We start from the raw sequence: 26,711 nt of genomic DNA, 5'->3' as shown, positions 1-26,711 counted from the left end.
TTGTCCACCATTGGCAGCCTCCGGTTGCCCGTTCTGAACAAAACTATAACTTGGAGGGGATGGTGAACCCAGAAAAGGATCACAACCAATTAGAGAGTAGATCTCCTGGTCCTTTTTTTGTGGACCAGGGGATGAACCACTCATAATTGAGGTTGGATCGTGGCCGCAATCCGGCCGCAATTGGTGGTGATCCCTTCCTAGGTTCATCGTCCTCTCCAGGTTATAGTTTGATTCGTAGCGGGCGGCCAGAGGCCACCCCCGCTCGGCACCCCAGCAACCTGGCCACTTGTCCACCATTGGCGGCCTCCGAGCGACATCCGACCGCCCGCTTCGAACTAAACTATAACCTGGAGGGGGCGATGAACCCAGAAAGGGATCACAACCTATTACGACCGGATTGCGACCACGATCGGGTAGCAATTATGAGTGGTCTATCCCCTGGTCCACAAAAAAGGGACATGGAGATCTGCTCTCCTGGTTGCGATCCCTTCCGTAATTCGGCCACAATTGATGGACCACTCATAATTGCTGGTCCCTTTTTGGTGGCCATGACCCGACATCAATTATGAGTGGCCCAGAAGAGGATCGCAATCAATTGCGGTCAGATTACGACTACGATCCGGCAGCAATTACGAGTGGTCCATCCCTTGGTCCACAAAAAAGGGACCAACAATTATGAGTGGTCCATCCATTGCGGCCGGATTGCGAAAGGGATCGCAACCAGGAGAGTAGATCTCCTGGTCCCTTTTTTTGTGGACCAGGGGATGGACCACTAATAATTGTTGTCGGATCGTGGCCGCAATCCGGATATAATTGGTTGCGATCCTTTTCTGGATTCACCGTCCCCTCCAAGTTATAGTTTGGTCCGGAGTGGGCGGTCGTAGGCCGCTCAGAGGCCGGCAATGGATGGACCACTCATAATTGCTGGTCCCCTTTTTTGTGAACCAGGGGATGAACAACTCATAATTGCTGCCAGATCGTGACCGCAATTGGTTGTGATCCCTTCTTAGGTTCACCGTCCCCTCCAGGTTATAGTTTGGTTTGGAGCGGGTAGGCGGCGGCCACCCGGAGGCCACCCTCGCTCGGCACACCAGCAACCTGGCCACTTGTCCACCATTAGTGGCCTCCGAGCGGCCTCCGGCCGCCTGATCCGAATCAAATTATAACCTGGAGGGGACGGTGAATTCAGGAAAGAATCACAACTAATTACGGCCAGATTGCGGTCACGATCCGACTGTAATTATGAATGGTCCATCCCCTGGTCCACAAGAAAGGGACTAAGAGATCTGCTCTCCTGGTTGTGATCCCTTCTGCAATCCGACCGCAATCCGATTGCAATAGATGGACCACTCATAATTACTGGTGTCTTTTTTGTGGCCATGATCCAACAGCAATTATGAGTAGCCCAGAAAGGGATCGCAACCAATTACGGTCGGATTGCGACCATGATCCGGCAATAATTATGAGTGGTCCATCCCCTGATCCACAAAAAAGGGACCAACAATTATGAGTGGCCCATCCATTGCGGCCAGACTGCGGAAGGGATCGCAACCAGGAGACTAGATCTCCTGGTCCCTTTTTTTGTGGACCAGGGGATGGACTACTAATAATCGTTGCTGGATCGTGGCCGCAATTCGGACGTAATTGGTTGCGATCACTCTCTGAGTTCACCGTCCCCTCCAAGTTATAGCTAGTTTGGTTCGGAGCGGGCGACCGGAGGTCACCCCTGCTCGGCGCCCAGTAACCTGGCCACTTGTCACCATTGGCGGGCACCGGGCGACCTCCGACCGTCCGTTCTGAACTAAACTATAACCTGGAGGGGAAGATGAACCCAGAAAGAAATCACAACCAATTACAGCCGAATTGCTGTCGGATTGTGGTCACGATCAGATAGCAATTATGAGTGGTCCATCCCCTGGTCCACAAAAAAAAAGACCAGAAGAGCAGATCTCCTGGTCTTTTTTTTTTGGACCAGGCGATGAACCACTCATAATTGATGTCTGATCGTGGCCGCAATTAGTTGCGATCCCTTCTTAGGTTTACCATCCCCTCCAGGTTATAGTTTGGTTCGGAGCGGGCGATCGGAGGCTACCCCCGCTCGGTGCCCAGCAATCTAGCCACTTGTCCACCATTGGCGGCCTCCGAGCAACCTCCGGTCGCCTGCTCTAAACTAAACTATAACCTGGAGGGGATGGTGAACCCAGAAAGAGATCACAATCAAATACAGTCGGATTACGGCCACGATCGACTGTTATTATGAATGGTTCATCTTCTGGTTAAAAAAAAAAAAAAAAAAAAAGGAATTAAGAGACCTGCTCTCTAATTAGATATATTAATATTTTAGAATGAAAAATAAATATTATGTATTGATTTGGTAATCCAATAAATTTATTTTGTGAAATATGAATATAGTGAATTAATTTAATTTGACATTGCATCTAGTTTTGGAAATATGACTGTTTAAATTTAATATTAGGAGCAATTTCTAACCGCTCTTAAAACTAGTGCTTACTTCTAAAATGTAAGTTTCTACATGGGTTACCGACAGTTCTTGTAGAACACATCCACTCACGGTCAATAATCGCTTCTATCCACTCACGGTCAATAATCGCTTCTATAAGTCACCTTCTGAATCGGTTCATGACTGCTTCTACAAGTTATCCTTCTAAATCGATTGTTAACTGATTCTAAAGGTAAAGCTGTAAACAAGTCGAGTCGAGCCGAGCTTTGGGATGTTTAAACTTGTTTGATAAGATAACCGAGTCGAGCCGAGCCGAGCCAAGCTTAAAATGAACCAAGCATTTGAAATGAGTGTTCAAGCTTGGCTTGGTTTATTTTTTATGAGCTTGAGCTTGTTTGAAGCTTGGCTTGAGCTTGGTTCGTTTAAATGTTATCAAGCTCTCAATTCAAGCTTGGCTTGAGCTTGGTTTGAGCTTGGTTCGTTTAGATGTTATCAAGCTCTCAATTCGAGCTTGGCTTGAGCTTAGTTCGAGCTTGGCTTGAGCTTGGTTTGAGCTTGGTTCGTTTAGATATTATCAAAATCTCAATTCAAGCTTGTTTGATTATTTGCAACTTTTAATTGTTTAATTGGTTATTAAGATTGATAGTTTAAATTTATTTATTTTATTTTATTGTTTATTTAGCATATTGAAAAGAATTTTATTAATAAATATTGTTCGTGAACATTGTTCACGAACGTTGTTCACGAACGTTAACGAGCTGAACACATATGTGTTCAAGTTTGTTTGTTTAGCTTAACGAGCTGTTCAAGCTTGTTTGTTTAATTAATCTAATATATATTGAACGAACATAAACAAGCTCTTATCAAGCCGAACACTAAACTTGTTCACGAACGCTTGGTTTATTTACAGCCCTATCTAAAAGTATGCAACAGAGACAGAAGCAGCTGCTAATTTTAGACCACCGGTTAATTTTACTACTTCGATTATCAATAGCTAGCACCATCAACATATGCACCGGTTGAAAAATCAATTCAATAGATTTAGCAGCAGAGGATATATAAATGTATAATTAATCGCTTCTAAACCCCTTTTTGTAATGATATTTCATGTTGTATTAATTTTTTTTTGATTTATTAAATTCCTCCTGGAAAAAATTTTACGCCACTGCTAGCATGAATCCACGGTAGCAAATTAAAGACGGAAATGAAGAGGTGAATTTATCAATTCAAATTGCAGATTAAAATATTTCACACAGATTGTTAATATAATTCTAATCACCTTTAATTCTACGAGTCAAATTGCTCACCTTACATACATAAATCAACAGTATGTTTAAGAGATTCAAATCCATAATAAATAACATCGTTGTCAGAACCAAAAACACAATAAAAGAACCCTCCAAATCCCATATAAAAATATTTATATTAAATGCCGTTTTAGTGATTTAAGCCTTTAACGTACTGTTGAGGGTGCGGGGTACCTTTCGATGATAACCTAACTTATGAAGGACCAGTGTTAATTAAACAAAAATTAAGCTGGGTCAAAATAAGAAGCGTGATTGCACTTCTATAGCAACAAGTCGAGCCAGTCAGTCAGCCATAACTATTTAAATTAACAACTCCGGCGACGATCGACGAGCATCGATCCATTTGCAGCTTACGTCGAAGGTCTGCTCTTCGATCGAGTGATATTTCCGGCGACGCCGCAGGCGAATTAGGCTCCTCTGTTTCCGCAATGCGTCAAATGGATCGTCGCGAACCAAATTAAAGCAAAGAAGGCTTCTGGGGAGGGATTGCGTGCGTACTCGATTCCGTCACTGGCACCCTCGCCTCGCCTCTCCTCTCCTCTCCTCTCTTCTCCTCCTGCCCTTCGTCAAAGGTTCACTGGCCTTGCAAATGTTAAGACAGGTACAATCTATATATCTTAATCACTATTCTTCGAAAGATATTAACTTAATTTGGAAAGTACGTAACACAAAGAAGGAAAGCATTTTTTTTCTTTTAAAAATAATGAAAAAAGGAGCATATTTCACCATCGTATCTGCTTCTAAATGGTATGTGTTAGGATTCAATCGAAGGTTAGAAAAATTTTAAAAAGATCATGAGTTGGATTAAATTATTTTCATCAGCATAAGATCTTTTAGGTAGAGTCTAAGAATATAGTCATGAAGATTTAAGTTTAAAGTGAATAATATCATGTCATTATGAAGATATGTGAATATCATTTTGTCATAACAAATGATATCAGAGTCATGATTCATACCAGATGTCATATGAGGTGACTTTGAACGAAGTTGAGGGTGAGCTCGGAATAGGTCAGGATGACCGGATGTTTGCGGGGAGGTCCGGAGCAAGTTAGGATGACCGATACTCGCGAAGAGGCTCGGACCATGAGTGTAATTGTGGTCCTTCGTTTTAGAGGAGAATTGTTAGGATTCAATCAAAGTTCTACATTAAAAAGATTTGGAAAAGATCATGGATTTAAAAGGAGGTAAAATATCTCCATTGACATGATGCCTTTTATGTAGAGCCCAAGAGTCGGAGCCTGTAGTGATTCCTACTCTAAGACTTGTACGTGAGAGTGCTTTCGATAAACAATCGACTAGTAGTCTGAAGAAAGTTTACAAATATTATGCATAAGAACTACAATTATAAAACTTTAAACAAAACTATACCGACAACTTGTAAAGATCTGAAGTCGCGAGTCTTCAATTGTCGGAGTAGTGTATTGGCATCATGGAAGCGTTTTTTGAGCAGCGCACAAGAGCGGAAGATGCTTGGAATGTCGTTATTGAGGTGCTGGTCGAATCCTCCTTTCAATTAGAGAGCAGGTCTCCTGTTCCCTTTTTAGTGAACCAGGGGATGAACCACTCATAATTGTGGTCGGATCGTGGCCGCAATCCGGCCGTAATTGGTTGCGATCCCTTTCTGAGTTCACCGTCCCCTCCACGTTATAATTTGGTTCGGAGCAGACGACCATAGGTCGCTCGGAGGCCGCCAATGGTGGACAAGTTGCCAAGTTGTTGGGCACCGAACAGGGGTGGCCTCCAGCCGCCCGCTCCGAACCAAACTATAATTTGGAGGGGTCGGTGAACAGAGGAAGGGATCGTAACCAATTGCGGCCACGATCCGGTAGCAATTATGATGGATCCATTCCCAGGTCCACAAAAAAAGAGACCAGGGGATGGACCACTCATAATTGTGGTCAGATCGTGGCCGCAATCCGACCGTAATTAGTTACGTTCCCATTCTGGGTTCATCGCCCCCTCCAGGTTATAGTTTGGTTCGGAACGGACGGTCGAAGGCCGCCCGGAGGCCGCCAATGGTGGGCAAGGGGTCAGGTTGCTAGGCGAAGAGCGGGGGGTGGCCTCCAGCCGCCCGCTCCGATACAAAGTATAACCTGGAGGGGACGATGAATAGAGGAAGAGATCGCAACAAATTGCGGCTGGATTACGACCACGATTCGACAACAATTATGAGTGGTCCATCGACTGGTCCATAAAAAACGGGACCAGGAGATCTGCTTTCTAATTGACAGCAGATCTCTTGGTCCTTTGTTTTATGGATCAAGGGATGTACCACTTATAATTGCGATCAGATCGTTGCCGTAATCCGACTGTAATCCTGTTGTAATTGGTTGTGATCCCTTTTTGGGTTCACCGTCCCCACCAGGTTATAGTTTGGTTAGGAGCGGGCGGTCGAACGCCACTCATAATTACTGTCGGAAGCCTCTAATTGAGACCAGATCTCCAGGTCCCTTTTTTTGCGGGCCAGCGAATGGATCACTCATAATTACTGTTGGATCGTGGCTGCAATAGGTTGTGATCTCTTCTTGGGTTCACCATCCCCTCCAGGTTATAGTTTGGTTCGGTGTGGTCTGTCGGAGGCCACCCCCGCTCGGTGCCCAGCAATCTGGCCACTTGTCCACCATTCGCGGCCTTAGAGCAGCCTCCGGTAGCCCACTCCGAACTGTAATCAGTTAGTGTTTGACTAAACTGAATGACTTAGCCTGATTAATGTCTGTTTGGTATTTAACGTCCAGATTTATGTCGATGCACTGAAATAAGCATCTTAAGTCCAGACAATTTGTCTATGTATCTCACCCCTTTCTATGTTTGGCAATCACAAACAAGGGAATCCTAGGGTGTTGGTGAGATGCTCAAGTATTAGCCCTAAGGGGACATGATTTCTAAAGAATTGTTCTAGTCTAAGGCTAAAACTGATTTAAATTCTAGAAATGGAAGATTTAAAAAAAAAATAGAGATTTTATCCTAGAATTTGAAAGCACTATTTTTGAAAATAGTTTTTGTAATCCTAGTCTATTAATCACATCCCTAATTTTTTACGTAGATTACTAAACTCACTTTCAGGGAGAGGTTTGGAAAATATGTCAGCTAAATTAGATTTGGACTTAATGTATTTGAGTTCAATGTCTCCTTTAGTGACATGATCCCTGATAAAGTAATGCCTAATTTCAATGTGTTTGATTCTGGAATGATGCACAGGATTTTTTGTTAAATTAATTGAGCTAATATTATCAATCAATACTTTTACATTTGTAATGTTTAAGTTAAAGTCTTTTAAAGGGTGCATCATCCATAGTAGTTGAGCAACACATTCTCCTATGACTATGTATTCTGACTCAGTTGTAGATGGAGCAACACAGTGTTGCTTTCTACTAAACCAGCTGACAAGTGATGGACCTAGTAGTTGACATCCACCACTTGTGCTCTTGCGGTCTAATTTGCATCCAGCATAATCTGAGTCAGAATACCCTATTAATTCAAAATTGTTAGTTCTAGGATACCAAATTCCTATATTTGTTGTTCCTTTAAGGTATCTAAAGATTTTTTTGACTCGAGTCAAATGAGATTATTTAGCACAGGTTTGGTATCTAGCACACATACTCACTGCAAATAAAATATCGAGTCGACTTGCAGTTAAGTACAGTAGGCTACCTATGACACTCCTATAGTATTTTAAGTCAATTGGTTTCCCATTTGGGTTGTCATCTAGAATAGTGTTAACTGCCATGGGTGTTTTTATTTCTTTAGTATTTTCCATCCCAAATTTTTTAAGTAATTCTTTGGTATATTTTTGCTGATAAATATAATTTCCCTCATTTATTTGTTTTATTTGTAATCCTAAAAAGTAAGTTAATTTTCCTACTAGACTCATTTCAAATTCTTGTTCCATTAAATTTATGAATTCTTCTAAAAATTCTGAATTAGTTGAGCCAAAAATTATATCATCTACATAGATTTGGGCTATAAATATGTCCTCTTTTATTAATTTAATGAATAGGGTTGGGTCAATTTGACCCTGGTTAAACCCTTTGGATATTAGGTAAGAGGTTAACCATTCATACCAAGCCCTGGGTGCTTGCTTAAGTCCGTATAATGCTTTCTTTAATTTAAAGACATATTCAGGGTGTTCTAGACATTCAAACTTAGGTGGTTGGCCTACATAGACTTCTTCTTTTATCAGTCCATTTAGAAAGACAGATTTGACGTCCATTTGATACAGTCTGAACCCTTTATGGGTTGCATAACCGAGTAACATTTTAATGGACTCTAATCTAGCTACTGGGGCATAGGTTTCGTCATAGTCAAGTCCTTCAACTTGACTAAGCCCTTTAGCGACTAGCCTAGCTTTATTTCTGGTAATTTCTCCAGTTTCGCTTAATTTATTTCTAAACACCCATTTTATTTCTATTATTTTCTTATTTTTGGATGGTGGTACTAAGTCCCAAACTTCATTACGCTCAAATTGAGCTAGTTCCTCTTGCATAGCTATGACCCAGTCTAGATCAAGTAATGATTCAGCTATGATTTTGGGTTCAGTTTTAAAATCAGAGAAATCTGACTTAGGTTCCTAAAAGATGACCTAGTCTGAACCCTTAAGTCTGGATCACCAATTATTTGATCAATTGAATGATTTGGGTTGACTCTTATAGTTCTAAGCGGTTGATTTTTTAAAGATTCTTCTTCTTCTTCATGATCATTGGTTCCTTCTTGATTGCTATTTTCTTGAATAAATTTAATTGGTTGAGGTTGGGTTTGTTCTAGGTTTTGTTTGGATTCCTCAAATTTTGCATTAGTAGTTTCTTCAATTCTTAATGTAACCTTATTATATATTCTGTACCCCCTATTGTTTAGGGAGTATCCTACAAAGATTCCATCTTCTACTTTAGGGGTGAATTTTCCTAAGTGCTCTCTTGTGTTTAAAATAAAGGTTGGGCACTCAAATACTTTAAAATATTTTATATTGAGTTGCTTATTATAATATATTTCAAAAAAAGTTTTGTTATGTGTTTTATTTAGTGTTGTTCTATTTTGCACATAGCAGGCTATACTGATAGCTTCTGCCCAAAAGTATTTGGGTAAATTATATTCATTCAGCATAGTTCTAGAGGTTTCAAGTAAAATTCTATTTTTCTGTTCTACTATTCCATTTTGTTGGGGAGTTTTAGGACACGAAAATTCATGATGATATCCGTTTTCAAGACAAAATTTATTAAAGTTATGATTTTTAAATTCTCCCCCATTGTCACTCCTAATTCTTTTAATTTTAATGTCTTTTTCATTTTTCAACTTGTTTGTAAAAGTTTGTAAAAATTTCAAAAGTTTCATCCTTATTTTTTAAGAATTTTACCCAAGTGAATCTAGAATAGTCGTCTATTATTACTAGGCAATATAAACTATGATTTATTGATTTGACCCCATGAGAGTTAAATAAGTCTAAGTGTAGAAGTTCTAGTATTGAGTTAGTTTGAGTTTGATTAGTTGGTTTGTGAGTAAATTTTGTTTGTTTACCTTGTTGACAAGCATTATATATTGTTGAGTCTAAGTTATGTAATTTTGGTAAACCTCTAACTAATCCATTTAATTTGCTTATATTTCTGAAATTTGTGTGTGACATTCTTCTATGCCATAACCAAGTTTCTTCTTTTTGTGTTAAATAACGCTTAATTGAAGAAGTGGTTAAGTTAATTGCATAGATGTTATCTTTTCTAAACCCTTTTAGACTTATCGTAGGATTATCTAGGTGTTTTATTAAACATTCTGAAGATAAGAACCTAACCTTATACTTAGTGTCACACAATTGACTGATACTTAGGAGATTATACTTGAAATTTTCAACAAGTAAAATATTTGTAATAATGAAGTCAATTTTAAGCTCAATATTACTTATACTAATTACCTTGAGTTTGTCATTGTTTCCAAAGGCAACTGTTCCTAAACTTTTGTAGGTAAGTTGAGTGAATTTGGTGTGATCTCCAGTCATATATTTTGACCAACCATTGTCCAAGATCCACTTGGTTTCCTACAAGAGGTACGAATTGAGGGTTAGTCTATGTTTTGATTCCAATTTTGTTTAGGTAAGAATAACAGTAAAATAATTATCATTATTATTATTATTATTATTATTATTATTTTAAAGATTTTTTTAAAAGAGTTTATTTTTAAAATTTTTAAGAAAGTTTTAAAAGAATTTTTAAATGATTTTTAAATAATTTTAAAAAGAATTTTAAAAGATATTTTTAAAAGAATTTTTAAATAATTTTTTAAAATAATTTTTAAACAATTTTTTAAAAAAATAAAGAATTTTTAAATAGTTTTTAAAGGAATTTTTAAAATGATTTTTGAATAATTATTTAGAAGATTTTTTAATAATTTTTTAAAATAATTTTTAAATAGTTTTTAAAGGAATTTTTAAAATGATTTTTAAATAATTTTTAAAAGAATTTTTTAAATAATTTTAAAAATGATTTAAAAAGATTTTTTAAAATAATTTTAAATAGTTTTTAAAGGAATTTTTAAAATGATTTTAAAATAATTTTTAAAATAAATTTTAAAATAATTTTTAAAATGATTTTAAAAATAATTTTTAAAAGATTTTTTAAAATAATTTTTAAATAGTTTTTAAAGGAATTTTTAAAATGATTTTAAAAGAATTTTTTAAATAATTTTTAAAAGATTTTTTAAAATAGTTTTTAAAGGAATTTTTAAAATGATTTTTAAATAATTTTTAAATTTTAATTTATCTTAATTTAATTTAATTTAATAATCTAATTTTATTTAATTAATTTGATAATTTAATTTAATTTAATTAATTTAATAATTAAATTTTATTTAAGTGAGTCCTTAGTCATCTCACCCGATTTACATTTTCAATCAGATAATCCTATAATTTTGTGAGATGAATTAGGTTCAGTTTTTATGGTTTAGTTTAACTTTATGTTAGATTCAGGTTTAGTTTTGGGCTCAACAAATAGACATTTTTTGGATAAACTTCTGGGATATGATGAGTCACTTGGACATCATTAGAGTAATTATGCATTCAAGGTTTTCCAAATAGTCCTATCCACTGAACTTAATACAAAACCTTGGTCTAACTGGTTAGGATCCATAAAGTGTTAGGACCAAAAGTAGCTAGAGGGGGGGGGGGGGGTGAATAGCTCGTCGCGTTCGCTCGGTGCTTGGCGTTGCTCGGCGTTGATTGTTTCTTCAAGAATATGCAGCGGAAAATACAGAAACAAATACAACCACGCTAACACTAGGATTTTACTTGGTATCCACCTCCAAAGGAGGTGACTAATCCAAGGATCCACACCACGCACGCACCCTCCACTATGAAACACTCCTTTTCGATAACTACCGAGGGCGGAGAAGCCCTACAAGACTCTCGGTACAAGAAGAAGGAAAGGGAAACAAAATACAAGCACAAAGCTTACAATGAATGCAGAAAACCCTAACCCTAGCTTCTCTTTTTGCCTTTGATCCGCCTCTTGACTCGGAGAGCTTCCAAGAACCTTCAAGAACTGGCGATCACGAGCTTTGAGAGTGCTGTGGAGGAGCTGGCGAAGATCTGAAGCGGTGAAGAGATGCCGAAGGAAATGAACGCTGCGGCCTTTATCGACGCCAACGGTCGGATCCGATCGATTCGAATGTTCCCAATCGATCGGGAGGCTTTGGATCGATCCACGGATCGATCCGGCGCCTGCTCGGGGACTCACCGGATCGATCCGCGGATCGATCCGGTGATCCCGACTGCCTCCCAATCGATCCAGCGATCGATTGGAACATCTGATCGATCCACGGATCGATCCGACCATTTGAAGCTTCTGAGCGATCCACCGAGATCACTCTGAATCGATCAGCCGATCGATCCAATTGGATTTTGCCCAAAACCAAGTTCCAAGCCTCTCAAACCAACATCCGGTCAACCTTGACTGTTGGTACATCATGCCTAGCATCCGGGCACTCCCTTGACCTGCGAGGACTTCCCCCTAAGTGTCTGGTCAATCCCTTTGACCCACTTAGACTTTTCTATTCATGCCAAGTATCTGGTCACTCCCTTGACCTACTTGGACTTCCATCAGATTTCCTCGTGCCAAGTATCCAGTCAATCCTTTGACCTACTTGGACTTCCCAACACCAGATGTCCGATCATCCTTGATCCATCTGGATTTTCCCTTGCCTGGCTTCACTCACCAGGACTTTCACCTAGCTTCACTCACTAGGGTTTTCCATCTGCCTAGCTTCACTCACTAGGGCTTTCACCTGGCTTCACTCACCAGGACTTTCACCTAGCTTCACTCACTAGGGTTTTCCTTCTGCCTAGCTTCACTCACTAGGGCTTTCACCTGGCTTCACTCACTAGGACTTTCACCTAGCTTCACTCACTAGGGTTTTCCTTCTGCCTGGCTTCACTCACCAGGACTTTCACCTAGCTTCACTCACTAGGGTTTTCCTTCTGCCTGGCTTCACTCACCAGGACTTCCCTGTCAAGTATCCGGTCAACCTTGACCTACTTGACTCTTCTTCAATCAATTTCTTATTGTCAAACATCTAAACTCAAACCAAGACTCAGCTTGGTCACCCAGGTCAACCTTGACCTGAGGGATGTTGCACCAACAATCTCCCCCTTTTTGATGTTTGACAATACCACAATAACACTTACAATACCACATGTAAGTTACATGCCACTAGGTAATGAACATATAAATTAAGCTCTTCATTCTCCCCCTACGAGGGCACACTCCCTCTAGGTAATAAAAGCCTAACTTACACCCATTCATAGGTCCTTTCATTCTCCCCCTATTGGCACACATCAACCCATCTTTGGGCACACATCAACCCATGCCCCAATTTTGGGGACATATCAACAAATCCATTTGTTGACGACTCTCCTCCTGAAGAGTTACTCATCATTGTTCACAACATCACTCGTTGTGATCAACACGATAATGAAGGTCCCATACCCTTCTTTTATCCTTAACTTCCCCCTCAATGTAGACAAATACCCAACCTTGAGCATTATCTAACCACTTGAGTTCTCACTTAAAATAATGAGGATATCCACTCCCCATTTCAAGTTCAAAAGCTCATACATGAGCATTTTCTTTACAGAAGGTTAACCACCTTCCAAGGTTCATGAAAAGTAATTTTTCATGTCTTTAAAGAGTCCCTCCCCCTAAAGACATGGTGGTGACTTCTGTCATTGCACCAACAATGACTTAGAATCCCTAAACCTTTAGGAAACCCAAATTTAGAAGTTTTGAGGTTCAAATACTCAAAATTTGAAACAAACCTCAACCTAAACTTCAATGAAGCCTTCCTTAACCAATCCATCCTTGGTTTCACATGAAAACACCCTTTGTATGTATACAAATGTATTTTAGGGGTTTAGAATGGTTACCTAGACTCAAAGAGGTTCAAAGATGCTGAAATCAAGCCTTCCCAGCCAAAATCAGCAACTTGGATCGATTGGAGTTAGGTTCCAATCGATTGAACCTTTCTGAATCGATCCACTGATCGATTCAGACTACCTGGATCGATCGGCTGATCGATCCAGCGAGCTTCTGCTCGCGGGAGACTTGCCTTCTGAATCGATCCACGGATCGATTCGGGCACTCCAATCGATCCCTGGATCGATCGGAGCTCTGATAGTTGCTGAAATTCCATTTCAGTCAACTTCAGAAATCCCTAGAAAATTCTACAAAAATCCAAAAATCATGAAATTTCGTGTAGACATTATTTAGGGCATACTTAATCATGGAAAAATAGCTTTCTATGAAAATACATCATATTTTCAAAGATTGACACAAACTTGAAAACTTGCAAAAACTTTAGTGTTTTCTTCAAGTTTGTGTCTAACTATTCAATGGTGATTACTATCAAAAGATAGCCTTCACCAAGGTTTTCCAAAAACATTTTAAAAACATTTTCAAAACCAATATCCCATCATGTTCCTTGGGCATAATGCACATGACTTGTACATTAGCTTTCCCAATGATGGGAAAACACATAACTATGTGTTTTGATGAACCTAAAACTCAAAAGAATGCACTAAATCAACATCTTGAGTTTTGTTCATCTTCCTAACATCTCACTTGTATCTAATGTGCACTAATCACATACAAGTCACCTTATAGTCTTTGTGAGATATAGATTTTGGTTTTTGCCCTAATCTAGGGATCATGCATATCTATCTAGGCATTTTAGAAATATTAGACATCCACCTAGGATGTCACTTGTCAATAAGTGTCGTTAAATGCCATTTGTCCTTAATTACAAGGAATTAAACTTAATGCATGATTATGTTATGGCATACATCAAAAGAAAATAATTTTCAAAAGAAAATATCCTATTACTACATGATGTATGAATGTCATGACATGGTATTTTTGAATTTTTCATAATAAAACATGAATGCAAAACTAGACATGATGTCATGGCATATGATGGGCAAATAATCATGGCAAGGTTTAGCATAAATAAAATATACTTAGATTACCTATCTAAGTATCCTTAAAGTCTTAGCTAAACTTACACCTTAAACCTAGATTGCCCTAAAATGCTACAAGAGAATGCCAAAGCCTAAATTTGGCATTTCTAATTTCCTTGATTTAATGTATGCCAATTGAAAATAAACATGTCCTCAAATGTTGGCATATTCCATTTTTCCTCAAGAGTAGCACTTTTAAATTAAGGCCCGGATTGCCTTAAATTGCCTAAGAACATACCAAAATCCCAACTTGATAGTTCTTATGAATTTCCCAATATGTGCCATTTAAGATTCAAATCAATTCTTCCACCGTCAGGCACATTTTACTCTTTCAAGGAGTAAACAATAATTCCATTTCATTTTCAAAGGTTAACTAAAACCTTGAAAATGCTCCTTGAGTGTCAATTTCCTCAAAGTTGGGTTAACTACCTTTCTAATCGGAGTTGACACTCTCTAACCCATCTATGGGCTAGAGAAGATGCTCCTAGGAACCCAACACCTATTGGTGCTCCTTGGATGCTCTAGGTACTCACTAGGGATAACTTCCCTAGATACCTTCCTAGTGACCTTGTTGGGCTTCTTAGAAGCCTTGGTCACAGTTTCTAGGTCAACTCTAGGGATAACCTCCCTTGTGACCTTGTTTGTGACTTTCTTAGACTTCTTAGAAGTCTTAGTCACATTTATTGCAAAAATACTCTTAGGGATGACTTCCCTAGTATTTTTGGCTTGACCACTAGATCTAGGGTTTGTTCCATAACTATATGGAACTCTATGGTAAGAGGGCACATCCTTCTTAGCCTTTGGTTTGTATCCCAAACCTCTATGGCCATTGGATGGCTTTTGTACCCCTAAACCTAGGTTATGCTCATTTTGCCCTAATAGGATATTTTCCATCTTTTTTAGGGTCCTTTCCATTTTATCAAGCCTTGACCTCAAGACTTGATTTTCTATCACTAAGTCCTTAGTTTTAGATTTTTCATTTGATTCATGAGCATATTTGTTCTTGGGCTTGTATCTAAAATCTTTAGAGTTATTGCCCAGACTTTTACCTACATTCCTAGCCTTAGATGTAGTGGTTTTAGCATGAAAAGCTATATGTTTTTTGATCCGGCAGTAGACCCAGGGTAGGCTAACTAAGCGAGCCGAGCAGCTGGGGTAGGTCCGAGCGGAGCTAGAGTTAACCCATCCAAGGGCTTGGGTTTCCGACGTCAAGGCTGGGAGATCGAAGGGCCGAGCGGTAGTCCGCTCGGCAGAAGCATAAGGGCCGAGCGGGAGTTCGCTCGGCAGAAATATGGGCGAGGGTAAAAGGTAGCCGAGCGGCTCATCCGCTCGGCCCTGGATCTAGGATGTTAGCAGGAGCATGTCTGATGATTAGGCCGTACACAAAATCGCACGATGGAGGATCTCGCCGTCACATCGTGAAATGGTCGGTACAGTAGCAGTATGGTCTCATGAACATCTTCCTGATAGATCCATATTTGGGCATGGCCCTTCTGACAGACCCATACTTGAGCATGGTCAAAGGCATGTTGTTGATTTGACCGGGGCATTCGGGTCTCCTCCAAAGGTCTATATAAGGCCTCCATTTCTTCACCGGAGGTATGAAAAATCTTGATTTGGGAACCACCTTTTTGTTATTCCTCGCCTGACTTGAGCGTCGGAGGGCCGTCGCCGGGACACCCCTCCCGGCCCGGTTTTGTTGCAGGTTCACCGGAGCATTCGAGGATTCCGCAGGAAACGCCACGTGCCCAGCGTCCCTTGACTCCTGATTCGGACAGGATCAAATTGGCGCCGTCTGTGGGAACGCTCCTGCTTCCGATCGGAAACAATGGACGAGGCTGGACGACAGCACACGGTGACGCTTTCAAGGGAGGAACTCGACGCTCTGGTCGAGATAAGGGCCGCCAAACTCGTGGAGCAAAAACAAAAAGCATCCGCCGAGCGAGCGGAACAACAAGCGACATCTGCGTCTGGTGGCCGAGCGGAAGCACCTCAAGCCACCATCGCATTCCATCGGGCCCTATTTCGCACCCCTGAAGCAGCACCAGCTCGAAGAGATAGAGGCTCCTCTTCAGACGAAATGCCAAGGCGGGATGACAGAAAAGGGAAAGCCCCCCGGACGGACTCATCTCCCGAGCGGACCAACCGCCAATTTTCGGAAGCCATTCTGCGAGATCCTTTGCCCAAGCACTACGTGCCCCCTACGATCGGCGAGTATAATGGAACAACGGACCCGGATGATCATTTGGGTAAGTTTGATAATACCGCCACGCTCCACCAATACACTGATGGAGTGAAGTGCCGAGTCTTCCTTACCACGCTCTCGGGATCGGCTCAGCGGTGGTTCCGTAGGCTGCCGGACGGATCCATCACAAGCTTCAAGGACTTCCGAACGGCCTTCCTCCACCACTTCGCCAGCAGTCGGCGTTATCAGAAAACAAGCGTCAGCTTGTTCGCCATCAAACAAGAGCCAAAGGAATCGCTTCGAACTTACATCCAGCGATTCAACCAAGTGGCGATGGACATCCCAACAGCCACATCGGAAACGATGATGAACGCCTTCACACAAGGCCTTGTTGATGGGGACTTCTTCAGATCGCTCATCCGAAAGCCGCCCCGAGACTATGATCACATGCTACATCGGGCTAACGAATACATAAACGTGGAAGAAGCGCAAGCCGCTCGGAAAAAAGAAGCTCCAACCGAGCGTGCACTTATTCATGCCGAGCGGAAGCAGCACTCCGCTCAGCAACCACCTAGAGGACCAAGGGCTGAAGCAATTCGATCTCCCCACACCAGATCGCATGTACAAGAAGTGGATGCCGCTCGGCCCAAGCCAAAGAAGAGGTGGACTCCTATGTTCTGCTCCTTCCACCAGTCAGATACGCACAACACGAGAGATTGCCGGAGTCTTCCCTTCGTGACTAATCCCGTTCCCAGGAGGGCTGAACGCCGGTCTCCCCCCCGTGACAGGAGGCAAAGGGCTCAGGAAGCCGACCGGACCCGCATGGAGAGGCAACATCACCAGACGCCCGATCGGCACCGATCACCCAGACAAGAGAATCGTCGGGCGTCCAGGGAACGGTCCCGACCATCCACTCGGGAGGAAGAAAACAGGAGCAATATTTCCCGGGGCGAAATCAACGTTATTGCTGGCGGGCCGACCGGAGGAGACTCCAACCGAGCAAGAAAGGCGGGCGTCCGGCAGCTGCAGATCCACGCGGTCGGCTGTAGCCAAGAGCGGGCGACCGGACCAGAAATCACTTTCGGGCCCGGGGATTTAGAAGGAGTAGAAGTACCCCATGACGACGCGTTGCTCATTAAAGCGGTAATAGCAAATTACACCATTCACCGCATATTTGTTGACACAGGGAGCTCGGTCAACATCATATTCAAGAAGGCGTTCGATCAGTTGCAAATTGATCGAACCGAGCTGCTGCCCATGATAACCCCGCTCTACGGGTTTACGGGCAATGAAGTTCAGCCGGTCGGACAGATTCGGCTGGCCATCTCACTGGGAGAAGAACCGCTCCGGAGGACCAGGACAATAAACTTCGTGGTGGTCGACTCTCCATCATCTTACAATGTCATTCTGGGACGACCGGCGCTCGGCGAATTCCGAGCGGTTGTCTCAACCTTCCACCAGAAGATAAAGTTCCCCGTGGAGGACAAAGTTGGAGAAGTGCGGGGAGATCAACTAGCAGCTCGGCGTTGCTATATAGAGATGATCCGAGCAGAAGCTTCTTCCGCTCGGAAGGTCCCCCGAATTGAGGTGCACGCCATAACTGAGAAACCCCCTGCTTTAATTTATGATGAAAAGGAGGAAGTTCAGATCCATCCGACCCGATCGGAAGCCACCACTTTCATCGCTGCGGATCTGGGGGAAAAACAGAAGGAGAGGCTGATCCAATGCCTCCAGCAAAATCATGATGTCTTTGTCTGGTCGACACATGAGTTGCCCGGCATTTCGCCAAGCCTGATGCTGCATGAATTGCATGTCCGACCGGACGCTCGGCCAGTGAAACAGAGAAAAAGGGACTTCAGCGCCGAGCAGAATACCATTATCCGGGCGGAAGTAGAAAAACTTCTAAGGGCCGGCCACATACGCGAGGTACAGTTCCCGAGCTGGCTGGCCAACGTAGTCTTGGTCTCCAAGCCGGGCGGCAAGTGGAGGGTCTGCATCGACTTTCGAGACCTGAACAAAGCATGCCCCAAGGATTTTTATCCTCTGCCCCGGATAGATCAGCTGGTGGACTCTACGGCCGGCTGCGAATTAATTTGCATGCTTGATGCCTACCAAGGGTATCATCAAGTGCCGCTCGCCCGGGAAGATCAAGAAAAAGTAAGCTTTGTAACGAATGACGGCACATATTGCTACAACGTGATGCCGTTCGGATTAAAGAATGCCGGGGCCACTTATCAACGCCTGATGAACAAGGTGTTCAAGGAGCAGATCGGGCGGAATCTAGAAGTTTATGTGGACGACATCCTTATCAAATCCGTCCGAGCGGCTGATCTTTTCAAAGATATGGAAGAAACCTTCCAAACACTGCGCAAATATGGAGTCAAGCTAAATCCCCAAAAATGCCTGTTCGGAGCTAAAGGAGGGCGTTTCTTGGGGTATATAGTGACTGAGCGGGGAATCGAAGCAAATCCCAACAAGGTGAAAGCCCTGCAAGACATGCCGCCCCCAAGAAATACAAGAGAAGTGCAAAGGTTGACCGGTCGGATAATTGCTTTATCCAGATTCATCTCTAGAACCTCCGATCGGAGCCTGCCCTTCTTCAAGATCCTGCGAAAAGCTACAAAGTTCCAGTGGGATGAGGAGTGTGACCGAGCATTTGAAGAGTTGAAGACATACCTAAATTCCCTGCCTATACTTGCCAAGCCGATCGGCGGGGAATCACTGTATATGTATCTGTCATCAACTGAGCATGCTGTAGGCTCGGCACTTGTGAGGGCGGGCGATGAAGAGCAGCCGGTGTATTTTCTGAGCCATATTTTGAAAGATGCTGAACTTCGCTACACCGGACTCGAGAAGTTGGCCTTTGCTCTGGTTCTAGCCGCTCGGCGCCTTCGACCGTATTTCTTAGCCCACACAATCATTGTCCGGACGAACAGTCCACTCGGAAGAGTCCTGTTGAATCCAGAAGCGTCCGGACGACTTATCAAGTGGACAACAGAGTTAAGCGAATTTGATATCCAGTACCAGCCCCGCCCGGCGATTAAAGCCCAATCCTTGGCTGATTTTGTGACCGAGGTACAGAGGCCAGAATTGGAAGCTCTATGGAGGATATATGTGGATGGGTCTTCCACTCGGCTCGGAAGTGGGATTGGGATATTGCTCATCTCACCGCAAGAAGAAAAGATGCACCTATCAGTCCGGCTGGACTACAAGGCCACCAACAATGAAGCAGAGTACGAGGCCATTATAGCCGGATTACAGGCAGCACGGCATGTGGGTGCCGGTCGGGTGATCCTCTATTCCGATTCACAGTTGGCCGCTCAACAACTTTCTGGCACCTTTGAAATCAATAGCGTTCGGCTTAAGCTCTACGCTGAAGCCTTTGAAAAACTCAAGGCTACTTTTCGAGAAGTGCTTATTCAGAAGATTCCCCGAACGGAGAACCAGGCGGCCGATGAATTAGCCAAACTTGCGAGCTCAATAACGCCGATCGCCATTCAACAGCCAATTGAAAAAACGCTGCTGGTGGCGCACGTCGATCGGATGGAAGGACTCTCATTTCCAGACGACTGGAGGACATCCATCATAGAGTTCCTCCGCTCGGAAAAAACACCTGCCGATCGGGATGAAGCCCAGCTTCTCAGGAGGAGGGCCGGTCGGTTTACACTCATCGGAGATCAACTGTACAAGAAAGCTTTCTCGCGCCCTTTGTTGAAATGTGTGAGCTCAGAAGACTCGGCGTACATCCTTCAGGAAGTACACCAAGGATCATGTGGCGGTCATCCGGGCGGGCGCTCGTTAGCCAAGAAGATCCTCTTGGCCGGGTACTTTTGGCCAACCTTACAAGCAGACGCCGCTCGGACAGTATCTACCTGCCTTTCATGCCAGAAGTATCACAACTTCTCCCACCGACCGGCAGAGGAGATGAAGGCATCAACCATCTCATGTCCGTTCGATCAGTGGGGAATGGATATTGTAGGTCCATTGCCGATGGCGACCGGGCAGAGGAAATTTTTACTAGTGGCGGTAGATTACTTCTCCAAGTGGGTGGAGGCCGAGCCGCTCGCAAAGATTACGGAACAAATGGTGAAAAAATTCATCTGGCAACACATCATTTGTCGGTTCGGCATCCCCCGCCGACTAGTGTCTGACAACGGGCGGCAGTTCACAGGGAAAATGTTAGAAGATTGGTGCAATAGCTACGGCATTGAGCAACATTTCACATCCGTGGCCTATCCTCAGAGCAATGGTCAAGCTGAAGTCGCCAACCGGGAAATCCTTCGTATTCTGCGCGCTCGGCTCGATCATTTGGGAGGAAGTTGGCCAGATGAAGTGCCGAGCGTCTTGTGGGCCATCCGGACGACGCCGAAAGAAGGGACGGGAGTCACACCGTTCCATTTGGTATATGGCGGTGAGGCCGTCATCCCGGTTGAAGTCGGCGTTGAATCCGCTCGGATACAATGCTACGATGAGGGCAACGCCGAGCGGAGAAACATGGAGCTAGATTTGGTCGAAGAGGAAAGGGCAAAGGCGTCAGTTCGGCTGATGGCATATCGTCAGCGGATGAAACAAAACTACAACCGACGCGTCATTCCCAGAGCATTCCAAGTCGGCGATCTTGTCTGGAAAAAGGCCAAGCCGGTCGGCGACGTCGGTAAGCTGGAGGCTCCATGGGCAGGTCCTTTCAAAATCATCGAAAAGCTCCGCTCGGGCGCGTACTATCTGGAAGATGAGGGCGGTCGACAACTAGATAGGCCGTGGAGCGCGAACCACCTCCAGCCTTACCGGGCGGGGTGAAAGGGGTATCACTGTAAACCACTACGTGTACATTTTTCGACTGATTATTGAAAATGCAGAAATGAAAAATCCGAGGAGCAGAAATAAGACCAGATCATCAGCCCTAGAAGACCCCAGGCCGCTCGGCCGGGCTGCGTATAGAACATAAGCATCGTTGCCTAGAAGACCCCAGGCCGCTCGGCCGGGCTGCGTATAGAACATAAGCATCGTTGCCTAGAAGACCCCAGGCCGCTCGGCCGGGCTGCGTATAGAACATAAGCATCGTCGCCTAGAAGACCCCAGGCCGCTCGGCCGGGCTGCGTATAGAACATAAGCATCGTTGCCTAGAAGACCCCAGGCCGCTCGGCCGGGCTGCGTATAGAACATAAGCATCGTCGCCTAGAAGACCCCAGGCCGCTCGGCCGGGCTGCGTATAGAACATAAGCATCGTTGCCTAGAAGACCCCAGGCCGCTCGGCCGGGCTGCGTATAGAACATAAGCATCGTCGCCTAGAAGACCCCAGGCCGCTCGGCCGGGCTGCGTATAGAACATAAGCATCGTCGCCTAGAAGACCCCAGGCCGCTCGGCCGGGCTGCGTATAGAACATAAGCATCGTTGCCTAGAAGACCCCAGGCCGCTCGGCCGGGCTGCGTATAGAACATAAGCATCGTTGCCTTGTAGACCCCAGGCCGCTCGGCCGGGCTGCATACTATTATGGCAGGATGGGAAACTAAAACCCTGCGCTGTTCAGGGTGATAGAGGGAGGTTATTGCCTAGGAGCGAATGCCTGAGCCGCTCGGCAAGGTACATTATAGCCGAGACTACCTCGGGGAGGATTATATGCAAGCCCAGCGCTCGATGTGAAGGCCCGAGCCGTTCGGCCGGGTATATGGTATCACTTGAAGACCGACGAGCACCGTCGTTAAAAATCGAGAGTCGGACCGGCGACTATAAACCGCCGGGCGACCGACCAAGAGTCGGGACGCAGTCGGACCGGCGACTATAAACCGCCGGGCGACCGACCAAGAGTCGGGACGCAGTCGGACCGGCGACTATAAACCGCCGGGCGACCGACCAAGAGTCGGGACGCAGTCGGACCGGCGACTATAAATCACGGGACGCAGTCGGACCGGCGACTATAAACCGCCGGGCGACCGACCAAGAGTCGGGACGCAGTCGGACCGGCGACTATAAACCGCCGGGCGACCGACCAAGAGTCGGGACGCAGTCGGACCGGCGACTATAAACCTCCCGGGCTGGACCTCTGCACGGACCAGCATATCATATATTCTCTCCCCCGTTCGAGGTCGCGTTATCGCCGAAGACCCTCGAGCCGATCGGCCGGGAGGATTATGTCCGAGCCACGGGCTCGATGCCGAAGACCCCCGAGCCGATCGGCCGGGAGGATTATGTCCGAGCCACGGGCTCGATGCCGAAGACCCCCGAGCTGTTCGGCCGGGAGGATGTGGACCGAGCCAAACGCTCGATGGGAAGACCCCGTGCCGTCGGGAGTGTAGTCTCGAGACCGACAAACTGTCGTTAGACATCGAGAGCCTCACCAACCGGTTTTCAGTTTGCCAACACTTGGCATTTGCTGAATACAAGCAGTGTGAATCCTCTAAGCGATTTAAACGAATAGAGCTTAACTGACTCTACGAACGAGCACCAAGAATACAAAGGCAATGAAGGGTAAACAATTTTAACAAAGGCCGTTGCGCCGAGCGGCAATTACAAAAATTTAACATCCGCCCAGCGGATGAAATACAAAGAGTGCTTAAATGACGCACATCACTCCGGGTCCTCGAAATTAAAGAAAGCATCGGGGATATCATCAAGCAGGGCCGTCAGGTCGGAGGCGGGAATATGCATGCCTTCAGGAAGGTGGCCGCTCTTCTTCAGATACGCCACGGTGACCTTAACCGCCTCGGCGAAAGTAGAAGAGATGTGGCCCCCAAACTTTACGCCGAACCTCTCTGACTGAAGGTATTCTTGGCGCGCTGCAGCCAGGCGACTCGGTTCTTCCTCCTTATATTTTTTGAGGACCGCCCGGGAGCCAGTTAAAGAATCTTGGAGGGCCTTCAAGTTTGCTTCAGCCTTTGTGCGTTCGGCCGAACGGGCCTCCTGTTCGGCGTTCAGCTGGGCCTCCAGATCCTTGGATTGTTGACCTAGCGCACGGACCTCCACTTTCATTTTGTCCAGGTCAGCGATCGCCTGCCTCTTCCGGCTACCAGCGCGCTTCACCTCTTTGTCGCGCTTCTTCACCAAGGCCTCTAGCCTGGCCACCTCATTAGCCAGGTCGGCAGCCTTTTTCTGTTCGGCCTCGAGGATTCGTTTCTCCCGCTCGGCCGTGGAACCTTCCGACACTTGAAGTTTTTCCAGAAGGCCCTCTAACTCGGCCAGCCGACGGCTAGTGGCAATTTGTTCAGCCCAGCGCTGTAAGGGAAATAATAATATCAGGAATCAAACAATAGCATGACACGGGAATGAAGATGGGTTTACCTGCGTCGCCTGCTGCATATTATTATCGCCGAGCTGCTTGGGCGTCATCAGGGCCGCCTGAATCTGGGCGTCCTCGAAGAGCTTGGCGAGCGGACCCGTCAAGGTTATTTCGTGAACAGGGCTCGACGGCCGATCGGCGGATAGCAAATACTCCTCCGATGGGAATCGGAGGGTGGTCTTGATGGTTGGATGGCCGGACGCCGCTTCGGCAGCTGCGGTAGCCTGGCCCGAAGACTCCCCTATAGTGGAAGTTTCGCCGAACCGTCGCAGGCGACGACGAGTCCGGGGAGGAGAACCAGAAGGCTGTGCCGGTGGCGACGCCATAGGGGTCCCGATCTGTGATGGCGTGCGGTCGGGCGAAGTCACGCCGATCGGCGCTTGTAGTCCCTCCTCCTGGGTCGGCGGAGGGTTCAGGTCTCTTCGACGTTTCCGCCGCATCTCCAATGGGGGATCCTCGACATGCGGAACGCCCAACTCGGCGGGAGCCGAGGAAACAGGATCGATTTCCGCCTCAACCGCCGCAGAATCGGAAGAGGCAGCTTCTGTTTCAGGGGCGGACTGTGCCCCTCCCTCTCCTGTACCTGCCGGGCGGCTAGGGATAAGACCCCGCTCGGCGAGCTCCTTTTTGGTGGCCGCTTCAATCTCATTGGACTTCAGTTTCAAATGAGCAGTAGCCTTAGAGCGCCACATGACTTCAGCTGCAGGGGAAAAAATTAAAATCAGTTAGACAAAAAAAGCGAAGGGAATGAAGAATCCTTACCCATGCGGTATGGGAGATTGGCCCGAACGGGAGACAACCCAAAAATGTACAAGACCCCTTTGAGCAGCAGCTGGTCAATTTTGTACCGCTGACCAGATAACCAGTTGGCCGCATGAAGGTAGGCCGGGTTGCTTCTGAATTTGCCGAGCTCCGGCTGGGTCGGCACAGCAGTTTGCCATTTAGTTCGGAATGCTGGCCGATCGGGGAGTCGAATGTAAAAGAAGAACTCCTTCCAATGCTTGTTGGAGGTCGGCATGTTATCAAAAAACTTGAAGCCTATTCTGCTTTGGAAGATAAAAGTGCCCGGTTCTGATTGTTTGGGGTAGAAGAAGAAATGGAATATCTTAGGGTCGAGAGGAATGCTGTGCAACTTAAAGAGGACGACCATCCCGCTCAGCAACCTAAAGGAATTCGGCACAAGCTGGCCGAGCGGGATGCGGAAGTAGTTGCAAACTTCCAAAATAAAAGAATGAGTGGGAAATCTGAGGCCGCCCTGGAATTGGTCTAAAAAGAGACAAATAGAGCCGGTCGGCGGGTCATGTGGCCGATCGGTCGCGTCGGCTAGGATTATTTCGTGGTCATCAGGAAGCTCATATGTCCGGATGAGGCGCCGGGCGTGCTCCTCATCGAATCGGCTCTCCATGGTCAAGTACCAAGGGCCCAGAGCGCTACCAGCGGGTGCGGAGGAGCTTGCCATCTCAGAAAAGCGGAAGAATGGCGAGAAATTGAAGAAAGGGGAAGGAAAGGGGCGAAAGGAGCAGGAAAAACCTAATAAGTGAAGGCAGAGGACTCACGGGGAAGGAAAGAGGTCGGAAGAATCACCGATGAGGGGATCGCCGCCTAAACCCAGACACTAGATCACCGGAGGCCGCAGCAATGGAATGGAACAGAAGGCAACACGCAAACAAGCGTGCGGCGAAGGAAGGAGAGGAAGACTTTATACTGCAGAGGCAGGTCAGCCTCCACCGTCCGATCCAGGGCACGAGAAACAAGGACGCCATCGGGCCGTCCATTTCAAACGGGCGCATCCCCTCGTAAGTGACGTCGCCGCCACACCAGGATCGACACGTGGCGCTCTGTCACCGAGTGCAATTAATGCGCGTCATACCGCGCATGCTGTGATTTAATGAGAAAGATTTTGCGCGATTTTCGGGAAATGCAGGCGAATAAACATTTATCTGGAACGACAAGGCATCCCAATTGAATAGCCGAACGGCCTAACCTGATGTAAGGACCGAACGGCTCAAAGAATATTATAGGCGACGACTACCCGCTCGGACACGCAGTCCAGTCAGTCGGACTTACTGCCTCCTTCGACTAGACTTGAAGGGAAGGCAAGTGATCCGGCAGTAGACCCAGGGTAGGCTAACTAAGCGAGCCGAGCAGCTGGGGTAGGTCCGAGCGGAGCTAGAGTTAACCCATCCAAGGGCTTGGGTTTCCGACGTCAAGGCTGGGAGATCGAAGGGCCGAGCGGTAGTCCGCTCGGCAGAAGCATAAGGGCCGAGCGGGAGTTCGCTCGGCAGAAATATGGGCGAGGGTAAAAGGTAGCCGAGCGGCTCATCCGCTCGGCCCTGGATCTAGGATGTTAGCAGGAGCATGTCTGATGATTAGGCCGTACACAAAATCGCACGATGGAGGATCTCGCCGTCACATCGTGAAATGGTCGGTACAGTAGCAGTATGGTCTCATGAACATCTTCCTGATAGATCCATATTTGGGCATGGCCCTTCTGACAGACCCATACTTGAGCATGGTCAAAGGCATGCTGTTGATTTGACCGGGGCATTCGGGTCTCCTCCAAAGGTCTATATAAGGCCTCCATTTCTTCACCGGAGGTATGAAAAATCTTGATTTGGGAACCACCTTTTTGTTATTCCTCGCCTGACTTGAGCGTCGGAGGGCCGTCGCCGGGACACCCCTCCCGGCCCGGTTTTGTTGCAGGTTCACCGGAGCATTCGAGGATTCCGCAGGAAACGCCACGTGCCCAGCGTCCCTTGACTCCTGATTCGGACAGGATCATTTTTCTTTAACGCTATCATGCTTTCTATTTTCATGGTAAATAGCATTAAAATGATATAAGTTAGAACTATCATGCTTTTCACCATAATGTAAAGGGGTAGACTCAATAAATGTTACCTTCTTCTTTACCTTGGAGGCTCCCCCTTGACGAATGCCTCCTTGAGCCTTGACCATCTTCTTCCCTTTGGGGCATTGACTTCGGTAATGCCCCTTTTGAT

General features: G+C 45.5%; 1 protein-coding gene across 1 annotated transcript in view; it reads left to right on the top strand.

Moving 5' to 3' along the window:
- Window positions 1–4,053: 4,053 nt before the first annotated feature.
- Window positions 4,054–26,711, top strand: part of LOC122053359 (S-linalool synthase-like) — a 68,376-nt gene continuing 45,718 nt past the window's right edge. The window contains exon 1 of the mRNA XM_042615380.1: window positions 4,054–4,369. Coding sequence (XP_042471314.1) covers window positions 4,358–4,369 — 12 coding nt within the window. The 5' untranslated portion in view covers window positions 4,054–4,357. The remainder of the gene's footprint in view (window positions 4,370–26,711) is intronic.

The sequence above is a fragment of the Zingiber officinale genome, chromosome 3A (genome assembly GCF_018446385.1).
Source record: "Zingiber officinale cultivar Zhangliang chromosome 3A, Zo_v1.1, whole genome shotgun sequence".
Lineage (NCBI taxonomy): Eukaryota > Viridiplantae > Streptophyta > Magnoliopsida > Zingiberales > Zingiberaceae > Zingiber > Zingiber officinale.
This window is presented reverse-complemented; position numbering and strand designations above follow the sequence as displayed.